At 38.3% G+C, this 20,260-nt stretch overlaps 1 protein-coding gene across 1 annotated transcript in view; it reads left to right on the forward strand.

Annotated features, from left to right (window-relative positions):
• Positions 1 to 20,260, forward strand: part of MLIP (muscular LMNA interacting protein) — a 208,884-nt gene that overhangs the window by 122,045 nt on the left and 66,579 nt on the right. Inside the window, exons 2-3 of the mRNA XM_029945578.1 lie at positions 233 to 388; positions 4,492 to 4,884. Coding sequence (XP_029801438.1) covers positions 233 to 388; positions 4,492 to 4,884 — 549 coding nt within the window. The remainder of the gene's footprint in view (positions 1 to 232; positions 389 to 4,491; positions 4,885 to 20,260) is intronic.

The following is a 20,260-nucleotide window of genomic DNA, read 5'->3' on the forward strand; positions in this document are numbered from 1 at the left end:
TTGCCATCTCCTATAACAGGATCTTTCTGGGATTGTATTGCTTTCTCTGGTAAATGGAATTTAATCCACTGTGACTAATTTTATAGCCATTTTCTTTGGCAACCATACAAATGACCACAGGTTAATAGGCAATTTATCAAAATAACTGAGATAAATATCATGGTTTATAGCAAATAAAGTCAAGAAAAACCTTTGACAGGACGGAAGGTCTAACTTATTACATGTCTCATAGGTCTCTTCTGGTGATTCTGAAGCCAAACCTTTGATCTTCACATTTGTCCCCACTGTCAGAAGACTACCAACCCACTCTAAGTTGGCTGACACCTCTAAATTCCTTGTTAAAATTCCTGAGGAACCAAGTGATAAGAATCCAGAAACTGTAAATAGGGTAGGATTACTTTTCTTTTTTTTTTTTATCTCAAGGAACTTTATATTAAACATTAAATTGTCCATAATAATGACTTGAAAATTTCTGTGAATGCTTATTTCCTTTGCATAAAGTGAGATGTTTGTGAAATCTAAGGTTGACAGAAATATAACTGTGTAATAGAAACCCAAATGTTATCATACCCCTGCTTCTAATATACTATTCTCAACTCTTGAGTTGACACCTTATTCTTTGCTATTCACATGACACATTCTGCTTCCTGGCATTTTCCCTTCTCCCAAATATGTCTTAAAATAATAAAACCTAAATTTCTTGAGAAGGTTGAATTTGTCTTGATAGAAAATGCAAAATAAAACTGTGAGACATTATTGTTTTACATGCAATAAATTAGCAAAATTTAAAAAGTGTCATGTCCAGTGCTGGGGCAGTTGTGAGGATATTGGCGTGCTCTTGCTTTGTAGCTAGCTTTATGCATTTGTACAACTTTGGTGGAAAACCCTTATCCGTAGTTATAAAACTGTCATAACCTTTCAATAACTATTTCTTAGAAATGTATTCTTGGGGTGCCTGGGTGGCTCAGTTGGTTGAGCATCTGGCTGTTGGTTTGGGGTCTGGTCATGATTTCAGGGATCTTGAGATTCTCTCCCTCCCTCTCTCCACTCATCCCCAGCTTGCTCTCTCTCTCTCTCTCTCTAAAAAAGCAAATAAATAAACATAAAAGAAAGAAATATACTTTAAGGAAATAGTACAAAAGGAGAAAATTTTTATTTAGGAAAACAATTAGGGAAAAACAAAAATAGTCTAGTAGTTAACAATCATAAAAAATTTAAAAATATAATACGTTACTTTCACAAAGTTGTAATGATTATGTAATTTCATGGAAAGTGTTAACTTTATAATAGTAAGCAACAAAATATGTTATAAAATTGTATTTATATTCTGATTATGCTTATCAAAAATGAGACCAAAATTGGAAATAAAATTAAGACAAACCAAAACCTGAAAATGACCTGTGTTGGCAAAATGACAATTTGGCTTAAAACCCCCTTTCTCTTTATAATATATTTTAGGGATGCCTGGGTGGCTCCATTGGTTAAGCGTCCAACTTTTGATCTCACCTCAGGTCTTCATCTCGGGGTCCTGAGTTCAAGCCCTGCATTGGGCTCCATGATGGGTATAGAGCCTACTTAAAAAAATGTATTTTAATATGTCTTACTACAAATAAACAGTGACTGGGGGATTTTGTGGTTTTCTTGAGCCACTAAAAGAGGGCAAAATAAATGGATTCATCTTGTCTGTATGAAAACAGCTTATTTAGAGAGATGTAATATATCTGTGATTCTGAGACTTTTCAGTGCTACTACCCTATTTCAAAGACTGTTGAGGCCAAATTATTTCAGGGATATCCTACACACTAAAGTAGGAATGTCTGGGAAATTTCTCTCTAACAGTATGAGAGAGAGAGAGAGAAAGAGAGAGAGAGATGGGATATCTATATCTATATCTTTATTTATCTATATATGGGATCCTTTGTTATAGGTGCTATGAGCACATGAGACCATAAACATATGAATTAATCTTGGTTACAAAATTCCAGAGCTTCCTGAGACATTGATATTTATTTGCTGATTGCACTGATAGGCACACAACTATATCTTTAAGATATTTAAGGGGCACCTGGGTGGCTCAGTCGGTTAAGTGGCCGACTTCAGCTCAGGTCATGATCTCACAGTTTGTGAGTTCGAGCCCTGCGTTGGGCTCTGTGTTGACAGCTCAGAATCTGGAGCCTGCTTCTGATTCTGTGTCTCTGTCTCTCTGTGACCTTCCCCCTCTGGCTCTGTGTTTCTTTCTCTCAAAAATAAATAAAACGTTAAACAATTTTTTTAAATATTTAAGATTTTCCTTCCTATTTTTTAAATTGTTCAATATTATAATAGAGTAGGGTAAGTAACCCCTTGATCATTTATATATTCAACCACTGTTTACTGAATGCATTATGTACTTGGTGCTGTGGATTCTGAATTAATTAAGTCAACTCCTAAAACTTATTATTGGGAAGGCATACAGTAAACAAAGTGAAAAGTATATAATAAAATCGCAGATAATGATAAAGCTGTAAAAAACTACCTCAGACTAAAGGAATAGAGAATGATGGACTATGGGGGAAGGGAGTTATTTTAGATCATTAATACTGTTTTCAAAGACTAGTTCAATTTTTGCCATCTTTTTAGTTATTGTTACTTTTTATAATAAGCAATCTGTCTCTGAATCCTTTTATTTTTTTAAGTTTATTTATTGTGATAAAGAGAGAACAAGCAATCAGGGGAGGAGCAAAGAGAGAGGGAGAGAGAATCTCAAGCAGGCTCCATGCTGTCAGCATGGAGCCCAACTCGGGGCTCGGTCCCACGGATCATGAGATCGTGACCTGAGCCAACATCAAGAGTCAGATGCTTAGCTGACTAAGCCACCCAGGTGGCTAATATGGGTTTCTGTTATTGTATAGTGTTGTAATTTAATATGTGAAATGACCATTGTCAGAGAAATCCTAATCAGAAGCAATTTATGTATATCTTGACTAAATTATCATCAGCTGAAAAATGTACAGTGGGTATATAAAATCACCTTTTTAGTTATATGTAATCTGTTGTTTGACATCTTTTTTTTTTTTTTTACACATATGACATGTATGCCTGTAATAGCACATGTTAAGTTTACCACCACAGGAGTGCCTGGGTGGCTCAGTAGGTTAAGCGTCTGGCTTTGGCTCAGGGCATGATTTCACGGTTCGTGGGTTCGAGCCCTGTGTAGGGCTCTGTGCTGACAGCTGGTTCAGACAGTCTGGAGCCTGCTTCAGATTCTGTGTCTCCATTTCTCTCTGACTCTCCCCTGCTCGTGCTGTCTCTCTCAAAAATAAATAAATAAATAAATAAAAAGTTTACCACCACCATTGAAATTTAGCTTATTTTAGTTTATTTAGTGTCTTCTTTAATTTTTTATTCTGCAGTAATTTTAGACCTAAAGAAATGTTGCAAAGAAAAGGATAGTAACCACAGCATGGTTATGAAAGCCAAGATTGTCTTTTAAATACAATCTTAGTATGTACGGAAGCTATCATTTAGAGAAAGATGTTTCATAGCTTGATAAAGCTATCTTACTCTGGTCTTGTAAACCTTCTCTGTACCCCCAAAAAATTTGATGGGAAAAGATTAGAATTATAAAATAAAATAGCTGTGAAAAATTCTTTGTATTAAAAATACCTTTTTGTCTTCTGGTTCCTTATTCTTGAGTTCTTCCCAATTTGTTTAGATTGTTTTGTTTGAATACCCATGCATTTTGTTCCAATTATGTTTTTCCTTTCAGACTTTCAGAGATATTTGCACCATTTTAGAAACTTTAAATGGGGCTTCCTTTCCCTCCTTGCTTATACAGGTTTTCCCTGACCATTAACTAAACCCTTAACCAACCCCTGTTTGTTTCATGAATGTCTTCATGGGAAACATTGCTGTCTCTCTTTTTAAGAAATTATGTCATGATTTATTTTAAAGCAGGTTTACTTGATATTTATTCTGAGCCTGAAGTTGTTTAGGCTTGGATTAGGACAGACAAGTGGGCTGGTAAAAGTCAACCATTAACTTCAGGGGTGCGTGGGTGGCTCAGTTGATTAAGCATCTGACTTCAGCTCAGGTCATGATCTCATCATTTGTGGTTTGAACCCTGCATCAGGCTCTGTGCTGACAGCTCAGAGTCTGGAGCCTCCTTCAGATTTGGTGTCTACCTCTCCACCCCTCCCCAGCTTGTACTCCCTCCCTCTCTCTCTTTCTTTAAAAAATAAAAATAAACCTTAAAATGTTTTTGAAAAAAAAGTAAACCATTAACTTCAATCCAATCTCTCCTAAGTCAACCTGGTTTTTAAATATATTTTAAAAAATTTTTGTCTTTGGAAATCATAAGCAGGTTAAACTTTTAAGAGGGCACTTGAGGGGAAGAGCACTGGGTGTTGTATGGAAAACAATTTGACAATAAAATATTTAAAAAAATACATGCAAAAAAGAAGCCAGTGTCAAGCCAATGTCAATCCTTTTATGTCTCTACATTAATTACAGTCTGATTTCAATGAGTACTTGACCTTGAATGCTGGGAGCCAACGGGAGAGCGACCAAGGAACGTTGATTTATCCTTCAGAGACCAGTGAAAATATTTCACAAGGAAGAGGTTTCAAAGCAAAGGAACTTCAAGGAATGCAGCAAAGTGACCTCTTTAAAGCTGAATATGTCTTTGTTGTGGACTCGGAAGGGGAAGATGAACCTACCAGCAGAAAAGGTGAACCAGGCCCCCCTGGAGGGATGGGCACCACAGCTTCTCGGCCAAAGTCTCTAGCAATTTCCTCCAGTCTGGCCTCTGATGTGGTACGTCCCAAAACACGAGGGACAGACATGCAGGCCCCATCACATCCTGAAATGTCACATGGGATTGCTCCTCTGCAAAAGCATGGGCAGGTAGGTTTTTCTTCTTATCACATGAAAAAGGAAAACGTTTACATATTTTTTATCCTAGGCTGTCCACAATGGCCTTCCTGTTTGAAGCAAACAAAACTCTCAAAGAAAAAAGATAATTAAAAAACCCAAATCCCAAGATCGTAAATCATCAGAGTAAATATAGATAATTAATTCACAAGACAAAAACGATTATATAATTGTACTGTGAGTTGGCTGAAGAGAAAATGTAAAAGATTCAGCTGCAGTGGATCTGGGGGAATGTTATCTCTTACTTTTGAACAATTCTTGGGAGAGGTTGATCCTGGGACTTTGTGAGGAGGGATTGCTGGGTTAGCTGGCTGTATCATGCAACACACTTCAGACAGAGATAGATTCTGTGGGAAGACATCAGTTGGATATCAGATGTAGACACATTCCTTTTAAACTACTGAAATAAGTAAAGGATAGGCGAGGGAATAAGAGTGTGTAAGAAAAAAGAATCTTACCTGTGTCTTATGGGGAGAACCTGTTATAGTTCTGGAAGCCCCCAGTGCAGGGCTTGCCTCAGTGGCATGGGGAGAAGAGTCCATGCCCAAACTCAGCAGCAGAATTGACGAGTTCCTTTCAGGTGGAGGAATTATTTGAGACCCATTTCTGTGATGGTAGGAAAGAAAGGAAGTGGATAGGGAGGGATTTTTGAAGGGAAAAATATTGCCATTGGCTGGCTAATTGTTGTGATAAATTTACAAAATGATTTTGACAAGGTCTAGGTAGAATGTCAAGAATGCAGAGGCTAGCTTTGGGAGTGGACAGTGGATGCAAAGCTCTCCTTGATAAAGCAGGAGTCAGTATCATGATGTCCTGTTTAGAATCTGTTGGCCAAGGCACTTGCAAGCATCTTATAGTGTTTGGGAGAACATTTTTATTGGTGGGTTGGCCTTTTGGTGCTACTAGGACCTACGCATAATTGTAGAATAGGCATCTTATTTTGGGTGCCACTCTATCTCCCTTTCTGCAGCTTTCACTGACTTCCTGATGCTGAATTTATATCACTTATAGGTACCCAGTATCCTTAGGCTACTTTTCCATGGTAGAAGACTCTCACTAGGGTACCCCCATCTTGGTCTACTGGACTAAAACATTTATTTACTGTCAAAATTTATTCTCAGACAGTTATTGGAAATGTTTTAATTGTATAATTAAATATATCCTTAGTAAGCAGTGATAGGCTTAAATATTTCTTTCCTGCCTCAGAAAAGATGATGGAATAGCCAAGTTGTAGATATAGGGGTTCCTATAGTCAGGGGAGGGTAATTTGATGTGGTCCTAGAGAAGAAGCACATGAAAGCATGCTGATAAAAAGTATTAGAAAACAATAAAATTATTCTTAATGATGCAGTTTTGGGATTTTTGATTCATTTTTTCCCCCAATTGTTAGATTTATTCCCCTGAGTTGGTATATAAGTTGTTTTTATGTGACTGAATATATAGAAGTCAAACTAGAGACTGAACACACTCTTTGGGATCTTTTTTCCAAAATAGATTATTTAGTAGTAGGTTATAGTTCATGTTATCAAAGCTCCTAATGAATAGGCAAAGTTCAACCTAATTCTCTAGCTGAAAATTATGGTTACCACAACTGGAAGAATAGTAGACCTTGACATGTTTGAGAATGGCCATTGTTCCTGTCCCATTTCCTCTAATAATTCATTTGGGTGATGAATAGGAGACCATCAAACAAAAATAAGATAAAATGAGATAACTGTTATCCACAAATGTTTACCACATAGTAATGATCTGAGCACCAAAGAAGGTACTCAGAATTTTAGTCAGTAGTAGAAGCAAAAACTCTTCATGCCAACAAAGTCAATTTTTCAATCAGAAATGTGGTCATTTAAGTGAATTTCTGGTCTATCTGGTAAAAAATGAATCCGTGTATAGCATTGTCTATGAATTAGCACTATTAGCAACAATTTATTAAGGTATCCTAAAAAATCCCTTCAGTTCCCAGTCTGGCTTTTTATTCCATAAACTAGTCTAGATGTCATTTTCTTTCACATCTTTTACTTCTCTTCCTCAGCTCTTCTGAACTATCATAAAAGTGCTCACATCATAGCTTTCCATCCCTGATCCCTTGATTCCTCTTTGTAAAGCTTCTTTCTTCCCCATACCCATCTCCATTTTGGCCTAGACTACTTAACACTTTAAGCTCAGCTCAAGGAGCACCACTTCCATTTTCCATAAAAACTTTTAGTCTTTTTAGAAAATCTCTCTTGTAACTCCTTTTCACTGTGTTGTAATGACAGATTATCTTCCTCACTAGACAGAGAACAACGTAAGTCAAGGTCTAGCTCATTTATTTCCGTGTTTCCAGCACTTAGTACAGTGTTTTTCATATAGGTGAAGTTCAGTAAGGTGTGTAAAAGGAACAAATAAATATTCCCATCTTTGATGTCCTTGCACAGATATTTACTCCTTCACAAAGTCAGCTAGGTTCTCTGAGTCAAAATAAACTCTCCCTCAATATGATTCTGATAGCTTTTTTTGTACATCTTTTATAACAATTATCCTATTTCAGCATGTATTATAACTATTTAGGTACATACCTTATCTCCCCTTGCAGATTGTAGTCTTTAGATGTACAAAGTTCATGTTAAATCCACTTTTATTAAACATTTTGTTCCCTATACTAGTTGCTATATTATCATGAATATAGTCAATATAAATATTGGGTTGAATATATTTATGTTCCAAATACTTTCACTGAAGTGGTATGTTTAAATAAAAGCACAATATGGTAAAAAAAAAATCACTAGACAATAAAAAAATTTGAAGTGTAAGTCAAAAGTAAAAATGCTATATAAAATAAGCAATTGAATTAAAGTCCTCTAAAAATTAAAAAAAAAGGGTAGTATTTTGGGGTATTGACATCTTGAATGTTGATGTAAATGTCTAAGAATCGTCTTACCTAGTGATAGTACTAAGAGTTAACAGAGAGGTGAGTATACATACAGCAGACAGAGTGGTTTGGTTGAAAGGTGTATGATAAAGCCTGTAGCTGAAGCAGACGGTGGGAATAAAAAGAATTTACAGGGTAGGAATTCACTGAATTGTTTTTCATTGACATATATGGGAATAATCAAGGACGAATGATATTTGTAACCAGGGAAATTGCATGAATCTTGATCCCTCATTCGTTGAGGGAAAAATAATAGGTCTTGGGAAGGGATAGGAAGAGATGACATCTGATGTGGAGTTTGCAATGCCTTGGTGTCATGGCATGATATTCTCTAGGAAGGAACTGAAAGTATAGGTCTGGAACACAGAAGAGGGATGGGGACTGGAGTATTTGCCATATAAATTGATGAGAGTGGAGGTATTTACTCATGGAAAGGATGTAGAACAAAAAGACCTAAGATACAAGTGAGGAAAGGGGCGTCTGAGGGGCTCAGTCAATTGAGCGTCTGGCTCTTGATTTCAGCTCAGGTCATGATCCTGTGGTTGTGGGACTGAGGCCTGCGTTGGGCTTTCCACCAAGCCTGGAGCCGGCTTAATATCTTCTCTCTGTCTCTGTCTCTGTCTCTGTCTCTCTCTGCCCCTTTCTCCCACTTGTACTCTCTTTAAAACAAACAAACAAGATACAAACCAGAAAATAGTAAAATATGAAGAGCCTATGAAAGACTAGAAGCCAATGACAGAGACTGAGCGGGGACAAGGAAGTTGCAGAAATGGGTCTCATGCTATGAAAGCTGGAGGGACATTCAACTGAAAAAAATAACCTATAAACAAGGTCAAATAAATAAAATACTATAACATAAATATAAATAATGCATGAGGAAAAATAAAATACAAAACAAGGTCAAATAAAGTAGGACCTTCAAAGTCTATTAAATCTGGGAATTAGAAGGTCATTTGGTGACCTTAAGGAAAGCAGTGTGATTGGAGTGATAGGGACAGAAATGAAGCTAAGAAATGGGTAGATGGTAAGGAAAGGAGGCCATGCATTGGAGAGATGGTATGGGAAAGCAGGAACAACAGAGGCAACATGCTGGCCATGCTCCTCTGGGGTAGTTACTTGAAATGGTAAACCTTAATTTCCTCATTTGTAAAATGGAGTAATGATATCAACCTTCCTTGTGAAGATTAAATGAGATAATATATGTAATGTGCCTAGAACAGTGTCTGGCTCATAGTAGGTTCTCAACAGGTAATTTACTACATTGTTGAGAAGGGCCTCTGGGTGGCTCCATTGGTTAACTGACTTCAGCACAGGTCATGATCTAGCAGGCAGGTTCATGAGTTCAAACCCCACACTGGGCTTTCTGCTGTTAGCACAGAGCCTACTTCTGATCCTCTCTCCCTCTGTCTCTCTGCTCCTTCCCCACTTGCACTCTCTCTCTGTCTCTCCCAAAAGAAATAAAGATTTCTTTTGCACTCTCAAATAAAGATTTGAGATGGCAGCATGTTTTGGGGTTCAGGGTACGGAACTCATAGGAAGTATAGGTTTTTATATTTGTTCAGCTGTAGTTTTGGTATAAGAACAGAGGAGAAGACATGGAAATTGAGGCTAGAAAATATGACTGGGGTTAAATAAAGGTTGTTCTTACATAAAAGTCTGTGAAATTAGGACACTGGCATGCATATTTATTAAGTACCTAGATTTTATGGATCCATTGAAAAGAGATTACAACAAATTATTTGGATAGGGCATTAGACATAGAACCTTTCCTTCTGCCCCAAGGCTTCAATCTGCTCTGTGCTGACAGAATCCCTGAGATCTCCCAATGGTAGTAGATTCTTTCCTCTGGGTAAGATCAACTGTGCCATTAGCCCAAGGGGGAGAGGAACTACATTAATAGAAAATCAAGTTGCTTTGACAATTCCAGCAGAAAGTTGATGGAGCCTATGAAAGGGAGTGTCTCCTGACTTACTAATGTCAGAAATCAATTTTTTTTTCTTATTAGAGAGGTAAAGACTGAAGCGGATGTCAGAGTCCCTCTTCTCCTCTTCCTCTGCTCATCTTCACTACCCGGAGTCTAGAGCAGAACAAGAGGGGAGGAGAGTTGCTGAGGGGGGAGATGAGGCTTTCTTCAAGGAGACTATAGGTCCCAGCACCCTTCCTTCTGTTCCTATATCCACTAGACACTGTTTCTTCATTCCTGCATGAAGGCAATATGCCAGGCACAGGAGAGTAAGGGAATTAACTATAAAAGACAATACCTGCCTTCAAGGGATTTGAAAAAGATGCACCTAAATACAATGACAATGGAAAGGAACACGTTCTAGAAATAAGGGGAGGTTGAGGGGAGGAGCCTAGGTCAGCATGGACCATCAGGAAGGTTCACACTGTAGGAACCCAATGTGAATGATGAACACAAGTTTTCTTGGCAGATAACTGGGGCCTGGGCAGTTCAGACAGTGGGAGCAGCCAGGGAAGTACTAACCTATTAGGAGGGGGTAGAAGAAGATAAGGACTATGAAAAAGCCTCATCAGAAGATAGGGATTAAAGTAGGAGACAGTGATAAAATAGAGGCCGCATATAAAACAGCTTTAAAAAGGAAGGAGAGATGGGAAATCAGATTCTTTTTTTTTAATTTTTTAAATGTCTTTCTTTTATTTTGAGAGAGAGAGGCAGAGAGCAAGCACGGGATGGGCAGAGAGAGAGAGAGAGAGAGAGAGAGAGAGAGAGAGAGAGAAAGAGAGAGAGAGAGAGAGAAGGAGACACAGAATCTGAAGCAGGCTCCAGGTTCTGAGCTGTCAGGAAGTCAGATTCTATAGAGAAATCAGAAATGATAAGGCATTTGTTTTGCTCAATGCCTCTTGGGCATAGGAAAAAATAAATCACTATAGACACTTGTGATAACGATTTTCTGTGGAAAAGTAGGGGGTAAAAGCTGTTTAGAGGTGAGTAGGAAGTGTATTAGTTTTCTAATGCTGCGTAACTGATGACCATAAGTTTATTGACTTTAATAAAATATTCATTTTCTCAACGTTTCTGGAGAGCAGAAGTCTGTGCACATGTGAACGGTTCCTTGCTCAGGGCCTCCTGAGTTTGAAGGTAAGGTGTCAGGTGCACCCTCCCCTGGAGGCCCTGCAAGGGCAGGATCTGCTCCTACACCCACTCTTGTTACTGGCAGAATTCATTTCCTAGAGGCCATTGAATTCATGGCAGCTTGCTTCCTAAAGCTGGCAGTAGAGAAAGCAAATCTCTGATAGTGTAATCTCTAAATTTTTGACCCTCTTTTAAAGAAACCATTTGGGACAGATATGTGAAGTGTTAAACGTCCAACTCTTGGTTTCAGCTCAGGTCATGATCTTATGGTTTCCTGAGTTTGAGCCCTGCTGTCAGACTTCATGCTGACAGTGCAGAGCCTGCTTGGGATTCTCTGTCTCCCCCTCTGTTTTGGCCCCTCTCCCACACGCACTGCCTCTGTCTCTCTCAAAATAAATAAATAAACTTAAAAAATTAAAGAGCTCAGCTAATGAGGTCTTGCTTACACAGGACATTCTGTTGATTAATTTAAAGTCATCTGACCAGGGACTTTAATTACATCTGCAAAATGCCTTCAACCTTTGCCAGATTCTATTAGAAGCAAGTCATGGATTCTGCTCCTTTGAAAAGAGGAGGGGGTTATAAAAGGGTGGGGCTGTTTAGGAAGTTCGTTGGGTAAAGTAAGGAAATCAATACAGTGATTGTATGGTACAGCTGTCAGTAGAAGACAACATGGGTCTGAAATGAAAGGATACACAGGATCTGCAAAAATCCTGGTGCATGTGTATGCATGTGTATTTATCAGTTAGCATTTGCTGCGTAACAAACCAAGCCAAAATGTAGTGTTTTCCAACAGCAGGCATTTATTTGGCTCAAATATCTGCAGGTCAACAATTTGGCCGTTCAAGTGGGTGGTTCTGCATATCTGTGGGAGGGTCAGCTAATCTTTGCTGTGGTTCACTTGTCTGCAGCTGGCTGCTAGGTCGGCTGGCGGGCAGCTGGTTAGCAGAGATGTGGTCTGGTATCCTCGGGTAAACCAGGCGGGGTGCATTCACATCCTGGTGATGTTCTGCCCTCAGCAAGCCAGTAAGCTCCAAGGCACTTGTGCCTTTGAAGCCATTGCTTCTTGTACCACACTTGCTAATGTCCCGCTGGCCAAAACAAGTCAGAAGGCCCGTTGAGATGGAGGGGGGGAGGGGAAGGGCTTTGCCTTTTTATAAGAAGAGTAGAGAAACTGGGGCATTTTTATAATCTACCACATAATATTTATTACTATGTTTTTAAAGTTTGGAAGCATTCTGCTTTATATTTATGAGACAAACGAGACAGCTAATAAAAAGAAAAAGGATGGCTACCATAGCACATGGGGCATAACTGATGAAACAAGATTCCTAAGAAGGCAAGAGCTGCTGTTGATTCAGAGTACACAGGGAAAATTTACCTTTTAAAAAATGAAAAGTCAACATTTTCCCTTAGAAGGAAAGAAAAAGAATAAGAATAGATCTAGAAAACAATAGATGTTCCTGTGAATCTCAGGTTTTCCTGGAGAAGGTGAATCTAGGTCATCTATTAAGTACAAGGGGAGTGGGGAGAACAGGGTTTGTGGAGAGTGTTAACTTTTGGAATATATGTTGTCCGGGGCAGGATGAGAAAGCTGAGGACAAAACGAAAGGAAAAAAACAACAAAATACTGAGAGGTACAGAGCCCAGCTGAGACTCCTTCATCTACCTCACCTGTCCCCCAGCCCCCCGCCTCCCCCACCACTTTCTCATCTCTGGTAACCACTGATTTGTTCTCCACAGTTCAGAGTCTGTTTTTTTTTATTATCTCTTTTTTGTTGGTTTGTTTTGCTTCTTAAATTCCACATTAAGAGTGAAATCATACAACTGACCTATTTCACTTAGCATTATACCCTCTGGATCCATCCATGTTGCAAATGGCACGATTTTATTTTTTATTTTTTATTTTTTTTTGTGGCTGAAAAACATTCCTCTGTGTGTGTGTGTGTGTGTGTGTGTGTGTGTGTGTGTGTGTGTGAGAGAGAGAGAGAGAGAGAGAGACAGAGAGAGAGACAGAGAGAACACACACATACCACCTCTTCTCTATCCATTCATCTATCTGGACATTTGGGCTGCTTCTATAATTTGGCTGTTGTGAATAATGCTGCCATAAACATGGGTGTGCATTTATCTTTTCCATTTAGTGTTCGCATTTTCTCTGAGTAAATAACCAGTAGTAGAATTACTGGATCATATGGTAATTTTATTTTTAAGGTTCTGAGGAACTTTCATGCTGTTTTCCACAGTGGCTGCACCAGTGTGCATTTTACCATGAAAGTTCTGTTTTCTCCAGTCCTTGCCAACACTTTTTTTTTTATGAGGTGATACCTTATAGTGGTTTTGATTTGAATTTCCCTCATGATGAGTGATGTCAATCATTTTTTCATGTTTCTGGATACATTGGAGCAATGACTGTGCATGTCTTTTGCCAATTTTTAATTGGATTATTTGGGGGTTTTGTTTTTTGCTTTTGCTTTTCTTTTTCTTTTCTTTCTTTCTTTTTCTTTCTTTTTTTTTTTTTTTTTGGTGTTGGGTTGTATAAGTTCTTTATATATTTTGGATCCTAAACTCCTATCAGATATATCATTTGCAATTATATTCCCCCATTCCATAGGCTGTTCTGTTGGTTTTGTTGATTATTTCCTTTGCTGTGCAGAGGCTTTATATTTTTATGTAGTCCCAATAGTTCATTTTTTCTTTTATTTCCCTTGCCTCAAGAGATAAATATAGAAACACGTTGCTATGGCCAATGCCAGAGTAATGACAACCTGTGCTCTCTTCTAGAACATTTGTGGTTTTGGGTCATTAATTCACTTTGAGTCAACTTTTGTGGAGGTGTGAGAAACTGTCCAGTTTCATTCTTTTGCATGTAGCTATCCTGTTTTGCAAATGCTATTAGTTGAAGAGACTGTCTTTTTCCCATTTCCCATTCTTGCCTCCTTTGTTGAAGACTGATTGACCATGTAATAGTGGGGTTATTTCTAGGCTCTCCATCCTGTTCTACAAGATTTATGTGTCTATTTTTGACTAGTGCCACACTGTTTTGATTACTACTGCTTTGTAGTATATCTTGATATCCGAGGTTGTGATACTTCTAGTTTTGTTCTTTGTTTTTAATATTGTTTTGACTATTCACAGTCTTTTGTGGTTCCATAAAAATTTTAACTTGTTCTAGTTTTACAAAACATGCTCTTGGCATTTTGATAGGGATTGCATTAAACCTGTAGATTGTTTTGGATAGTATAGACATTTTAACAGTATTTGTATATGGGGGAACAGTGTATGTTCTCCCAACCCATGAGTGTAGAATGTCTTTCCATTTCTTTGGGTCATTTCAGTTTCTTTCATGACTGTTTGATAGTTTTCAGAGTACAGGTTTTTCACTTCCTTGGTTAAGTTTATTCCTAGATATTTTATTATTTTTCTTGCAATTGTAAATGAAACTGTTTTCTTAGGGTACTTGGGTGGCTCACTTGGTTAAGTGTTCAACTTTGACTCAGGTCATGATCTCACAGTTCACAAATTCCAGCTCTGCAAAGGGCTCTCTGCTGTTAGCACTGAACCCACTTAGGGTCCTCTGTGTTCCTCTATCTCTGCCCCTCCCCTGCTTGTTCTCTCTCTCTCTCTCTCTCTCTCTCAAAAAAAATAAATAGCATTTAAAAAAAATTTTAAAAACCTGTTGTCTGGATTTCTCTTTCTGCTGCTTTATTATTAGTGTATAGAAATGAAACATTTCTGTATATTGATTTTGTATCCTGAAACCTTTCTAAATTCATTTACCAGTTCAAGTATTTTTCTGCTAAAGTCTTTAGAATTTTCTTTTCTTTAAAAAATTTTTAAAAAAATATTTATTTGTTTTTGAGAGAGAGAGAGCGTGTGAGTAAACACTTGAGCAGGGGTGGGGAGCAGAGAAGGAGACACAGAATCTGAAGCAGACTCCAGGCTCTGAGATCAGCACAGAGCCCAGTCAGGGGCTCGAACTCACAAACTGCAAGATCATGACCTGAGATGAAGTTGGATGCTTAACCAACTGAGCCACCCAAGTGCCCCTAGGATATTCTATATAGAGTATTATTTCATCTGCAAATAGTGAAGGTTTTACTGCTTCCTACCAATTTGGATGCCTTTTTATTTCTTTTGGTTGTCTGATTGCTGTGGCTAGGACTTCCAGTACTGTGATGAATAAAAATAGTGAGTGAACATCCCTGTCTTGTTCTTGACTTTAGGGAAAAATCTCTTAGTTTTTCACTATTGAGTATGATATTGACAGTGGGCTTTTCATATATGGACTTTAGTATGTTGATGTATGTTCCCTCTAAACCTACTTTGTTGAGGATTTTTATTATGAATGGATGGTCAAATACTTTATCTGCATCTGTTACAATGATCCTATTATTGTTTTTATCCTGTCTCTTGTTGATGTGATGTACCATGTTCACTGATATGCAAATATTGAACCACCCTTGCATCCCAGGAATAAATCTCACTCGATTGTGGTGAATGATTTTTTTAATGTATTGTTGGATTTGATTTGCTAATATTCCACTGAAAGTTTTTGAATCCATGTTCAAAAGAGATACTCTCATAGTTCTCTTTTTTTGTAGTGTCTTCATTTGATTTTTGGTATCAGGGAAATGCTGGCCTGAGGACAAATTTGGAAGCTTTCCTTCCTCTTATATTTTGATTAGTTTGAGAAGAATGGGTATTAATTTTTCTTTAAATACTTGGTAGAATTCACTGGTGAAGCCATCTGATCCTGGACTTGTGGTTGTTGGGAGTCTTTTAATTTACTGATTTAATTTCATTGCTGATTGGTCGGTTCAGTTTTTCTATTTTTTCCTGATTTAGTTTTGGGAGTTTATATATTTCTAGGAATTTTATTTGTTTCTTATAGGTTGTCCAATTTGTTGGCAAATAACGTTTTATAATATTCTCTTAAAATTGTTCATATTTATGTGCTGTTTATTTCTTTTCTTTCACTTGTGATTTTATTTATTTGAGTTCATACTCACTTTTTCTTTAATGTGTCTGGTGAAAGGTTTATCAATTCTGTTAATCTTTTAAAAGAACCGCTCCAGGTTTAATTGATTTGTGCTATTTCATTAATTAGTTTCTATTTCATTTATTTCTGCTCTAATCTTTATTATCTCCTTCCTTCTACAGTTTTTGGTTTTGTTCTTATTTTTCTAGCTCTTTTAGTTATAAGGTTAGATAGTTTGAGATTTTTATTGCTTCTTGAGGTCCGTTTGTATTGCTATAAACTCCCCTCTTAGAATAGCTTTTGCTGGGGTGCCTGGGTCGGTCAGTAGTTATGCGTCTGACTCCTGATTTTGGCTCAGGTCATGATCTCAGGGTTTGTGAGATTAACAGTCTTGCGTTGGGCTCCACTCTGACAACTTTGTATTCTCTCTGTTCCTTTCTCTCTGCACCACCTCCGCTTGCATCCTCTCTCTTGCAAAATAAATGAATAAACTTTTAAAAAAAGAACAGCTTTCGCTGTAGCCCACAGATTTTGAACCACTGCATTTTCATTGTCATTTGTTTCCATGTATTTTTGGATTTTCTCTTTGATTTCTTGGTTGATACCTTCATTGCTTAGTAGCATGTTACTTAACCACCATGTATTGGTGTTCTTTCCATTTTTTCCCATTTCATAGCATCGTGGTCAGAAAAGATGCATGATATGACTATGAACTTTTTGAATTTGTGGGGACTCATTTTATGGCCTACTAGTGCTCAATTCTGGAGAATATTCCAGGTGCACTTTAAACCAAGGTATTTTGCTATCTTAGGATGGAGTGTTCTGAATTTACCTGTTAGATCCTAATGTATCATTTAAAGCCACTGTTTCCTGGTTGATTTTCTGTTTGAATGATCTGTCCACTGGTGTGAGTGGGATGTTAAAGTCCCCTACTATTATTACTATTGATGACTTGCTTTATATTTGTTATTAGCTGCTTTATATATTTGGTTGCTCTCACGCTGGGTACATAATATTTACAATTGTTATATATTCTTGTTTGTTCCTTTTATGATTATATAGTGTCCATCTTTGTCTCTTGTTACAGGTTTGTTTCAATGTTTATTTTGTCTCAGAATTACTACTCCAGCTTTCTTCCCTTCCATTTACATAACTGCTTTTCCATCCCCTCACTTGTATTCTGCATGTGTGTTTAAGAATACAATGAGTCTCCTGTAGGAAGCATATTGATCAACCTTCCTTTTTTTTTATCCATTCCATTACCCTATGTCTTTTGATTCAAGTGTTCAGTCTATTTACATACAAAATAATTATTGATAGGTATGTACTTATTGCTATTTGTTACTTGCTTTATGGCTGCTTTTGTAGTTCTTTTCTGTTCCTTTCTTTCCTTGCTCTCTTCTCTCATGGTTTGCTGGTTTTCCTTAGTGATATACTTGGATTCTCTTCTCTTTATTTTTTTGCATATATACTACCAGCTTTTGATGTGTGGTTACCATTAGAATGATATATAACATCTAATACACATAACAGTCTATATTAATTTGATGGTTGCGTAAGTTTGCACCCATTGCAAAGGCACTAAATTTCTACTCCTCTTCCCCCTCCCCCATGCTTTAGGCATATGGTGTCATAGGTTACATCCCTTCTGTTGTTAATCCCTTGACTGAATTTTATAGGTGTACTTAATTTTACTGCTTTTGTGCTTCCGACATTTCTTACACCTACTTACATCTTTCCTTTCCACTCAGAGTCCCCTTTATATTTCTTCTAAGGCTGGTTTAGTCGTAATGTATTCCTTTAGCTTTTGTTTGGGAAACTCTTTATCTCTCTATCTATTCTGAATGATAGCTTTGATGGATAGAATATTTTTGGTTGTAGCGTTTTGTTTTGTTTTTGTTTTCCTTTCAGCACTTGGAATATATCATGCCACTTCATTCTGACCTGCAAAGTTTCTGCTCAAAAAATCCACTGATAGCTTTATGGGGTTTCTCTCATATACAACTGTTTTCTTTTCTCTTACTGCTTTTGAAATTCTCTGTTTATCATTACTTTTTGCCATTTTAATTACTATGTGCCTTGGTGTAGACCTCTGTGGATTAATTTTTCGGGATCTGTCTATATCTCCTGGATCTGAATTTCTATTTCCTACCCCTGATCTGGTATGCTTTAAGCTGTTATTTCTTCAAGTTAATTTTCTTTCCTCTTTTCTTTTTCTTTTCCTTCTGGGTTCCCTATAATATGAATGTTATTATGCTTGATAGTGTCACTGAGTTCCCTTGATCTATTTTCATATATTATTATTTTTTTTTCTCTCTCTTGTTCAGCTTGATTGCTTTCCATTACTCTCTCCTCCAGGTTGCAGATCTGTTCTTCTTGCTTCTTCTTGTCTGCTATTTACTCCCTCTAGTGCACTTCCAATTATAGTTATTGAGTTCTTTATCTCCAGTGGGTTATTGTTTATATTTTCTTTCTTTTTGTGGAGGGTCTTAATGAACTCCTCCACTCTTTTCTCAATTTCACTGAAAATCTTTATGGCTCTTACTTTAAATTCCTTATCAGGCATATTACTTATTTCTGTTTTGTTTAGCTCTCTTGCTGTGATTTTGTCATGTTTTCTTTTCATTTGGGATATATTCCCCTGTCTCTTCATTTTGTCTAACTCTCTGTCTGTTTCTCTGTGTTAGGAAAGTTGGCTGTAAGTCTCCTGGTGTTGAAAGTAGTTAGAAAAAGAGGTCCTTCCGTGCCCTACAGTACAATGTCTCTTGTTCCTCAGAAGCTAGCACTTCAGAAGTGTCTCTTATGTATGTGGCATGTGCCCTCCTGTTGTGCCTGAGCCTTCAGCTCAGTCATTTTCAATGGCTGTTGTGGGCACAGTTAGGTGCCACGGTGGGCCAGTCTGGGCTTGCCTTGGGCTCGAGTTGAGTCATGCACTTGCCAGAGCTGTGGTGGTACTAAACAGCAGAGTGCTATTCCTGTGTGGTCCCCTGAGAAGCTTTTGCTGGTGGGGATTGCCTGCACTTAGAGAAGGTATCTGCCTCCAGCCCATTACGGTGGCCATAGTTGAATGGTGTGTGTCATTTTCTTCCCCTCTCCCTGGGGCAGGAGGCATTTTGAGGTGGTGCTGGCCCCTTTCAGGGCTGCTTTCACACTGCCATGCTTGTGATGCATGGTTTTGGGTGGACTCCTGCCAAGGCGTGTTGGATGAGGTGGGCCTGCAGAGGAGCAGGAAAGGGGAGCATGCCGTTAGTGAGCTAGGTGGATAGTGTTGGCTCTGTGCCAGTTCCGCACATGTCCCTGTATGTAGGCTGGGGTGGTAGGCTCTTTTGTTTTTGGAGGTGTCTCCTAAAGATACCTACCCCTCCAGCACATGCTCTAAGATTAGTAAGCAAATCTCCTGTATAACCCAGGGATTTTTTTTAAATTAAAAAAATATTTTTTTTCAGAGAGAGCATGCAGGAGAGGGGCAGAGAGAGAGGGAGAGAATCCCAAGCAGGCTTTGCACTGCCAGTACAGAGCCTGACATGAGTCTCAATCTCACAAACCATGAAGTCATGACCTGAGTAAAAATTGAGAGTTGGACACTTAACTCACTGAGCCACCCAGGCATCCCAACCCCAGCTGTTTTTAAGGCTGCTGCTTTTATGCTGTGTTTCAGCAGGGGTATTTATTGTGCTGTCTCTTTAAGGGTAGAAACTCAGTTTCCTATTGCTTTTCTACTCTCCTGGAGCTGAGCCTGCTGCTCTTTAAAGTTCAAGGCGTTAAGCCCCTCTGATTGTAAGAACTCCTGAAGTTAGGCTTTCTGGTTTTCAAAGCCAGTTAGTATGGGAATTTGTCTTCCCAGTGCAAGTCCCGTGTGCCTGGGGTACCTGGTGTATGGTCGATCCTCTCCCCTCTCAACCCTTATGGGTCAGTTTGGCTCCCAACTGTGTCTCCACCCTCCCTACCCTCTTTGGTGTGGACTGTTCTCTACATTTAGCTGTGGAAAGCCTGTTCTGCCAGTCATTCGGTCTTCTTCTGGGTTATTTACACTGTTGTGGGTGTTATCTCGGTGTATCCCCGGGACAAGGTGAGCCTAGGATCTTCCTGGGACATCCTCTGTGATTATTATAGCAGCTTTAAGGAGATCGGGTCTAGGAGCATATTGGCAGTTAGTAGGATTGATTTAAGAATGAAGATTGGGCAAGTGGATTGGAAAAGGAACAAGGTAGCTAGAATGTTGACAATACTGGCTAGAAGGTTGAGATTGAACAAAGTATTTCTAAAACCTGAAATGAAAAATAGGAGGGGATGAGAGTGATGAGATGAGATAGCAAGAGAGGGGCTCTGTCAGGGAGGAAAGGTTTTTAGTTCACATTATACA

This window comes from Suricata suricatta, chromosome 7 (genome assembly GCF_006229205.1).
Source record: "Suricata suricatta isolate VVHF042 chromosome 7, meerkat_22Aug2017_6uvM2_HiC, whole genome shotgun sequence".
Taxonomy (NCBI): Eukaryota; Metazoa; Chordata; class Mammalia; order Carnivora; family Herpestidae; genus Suricata; species Suricata suricatta.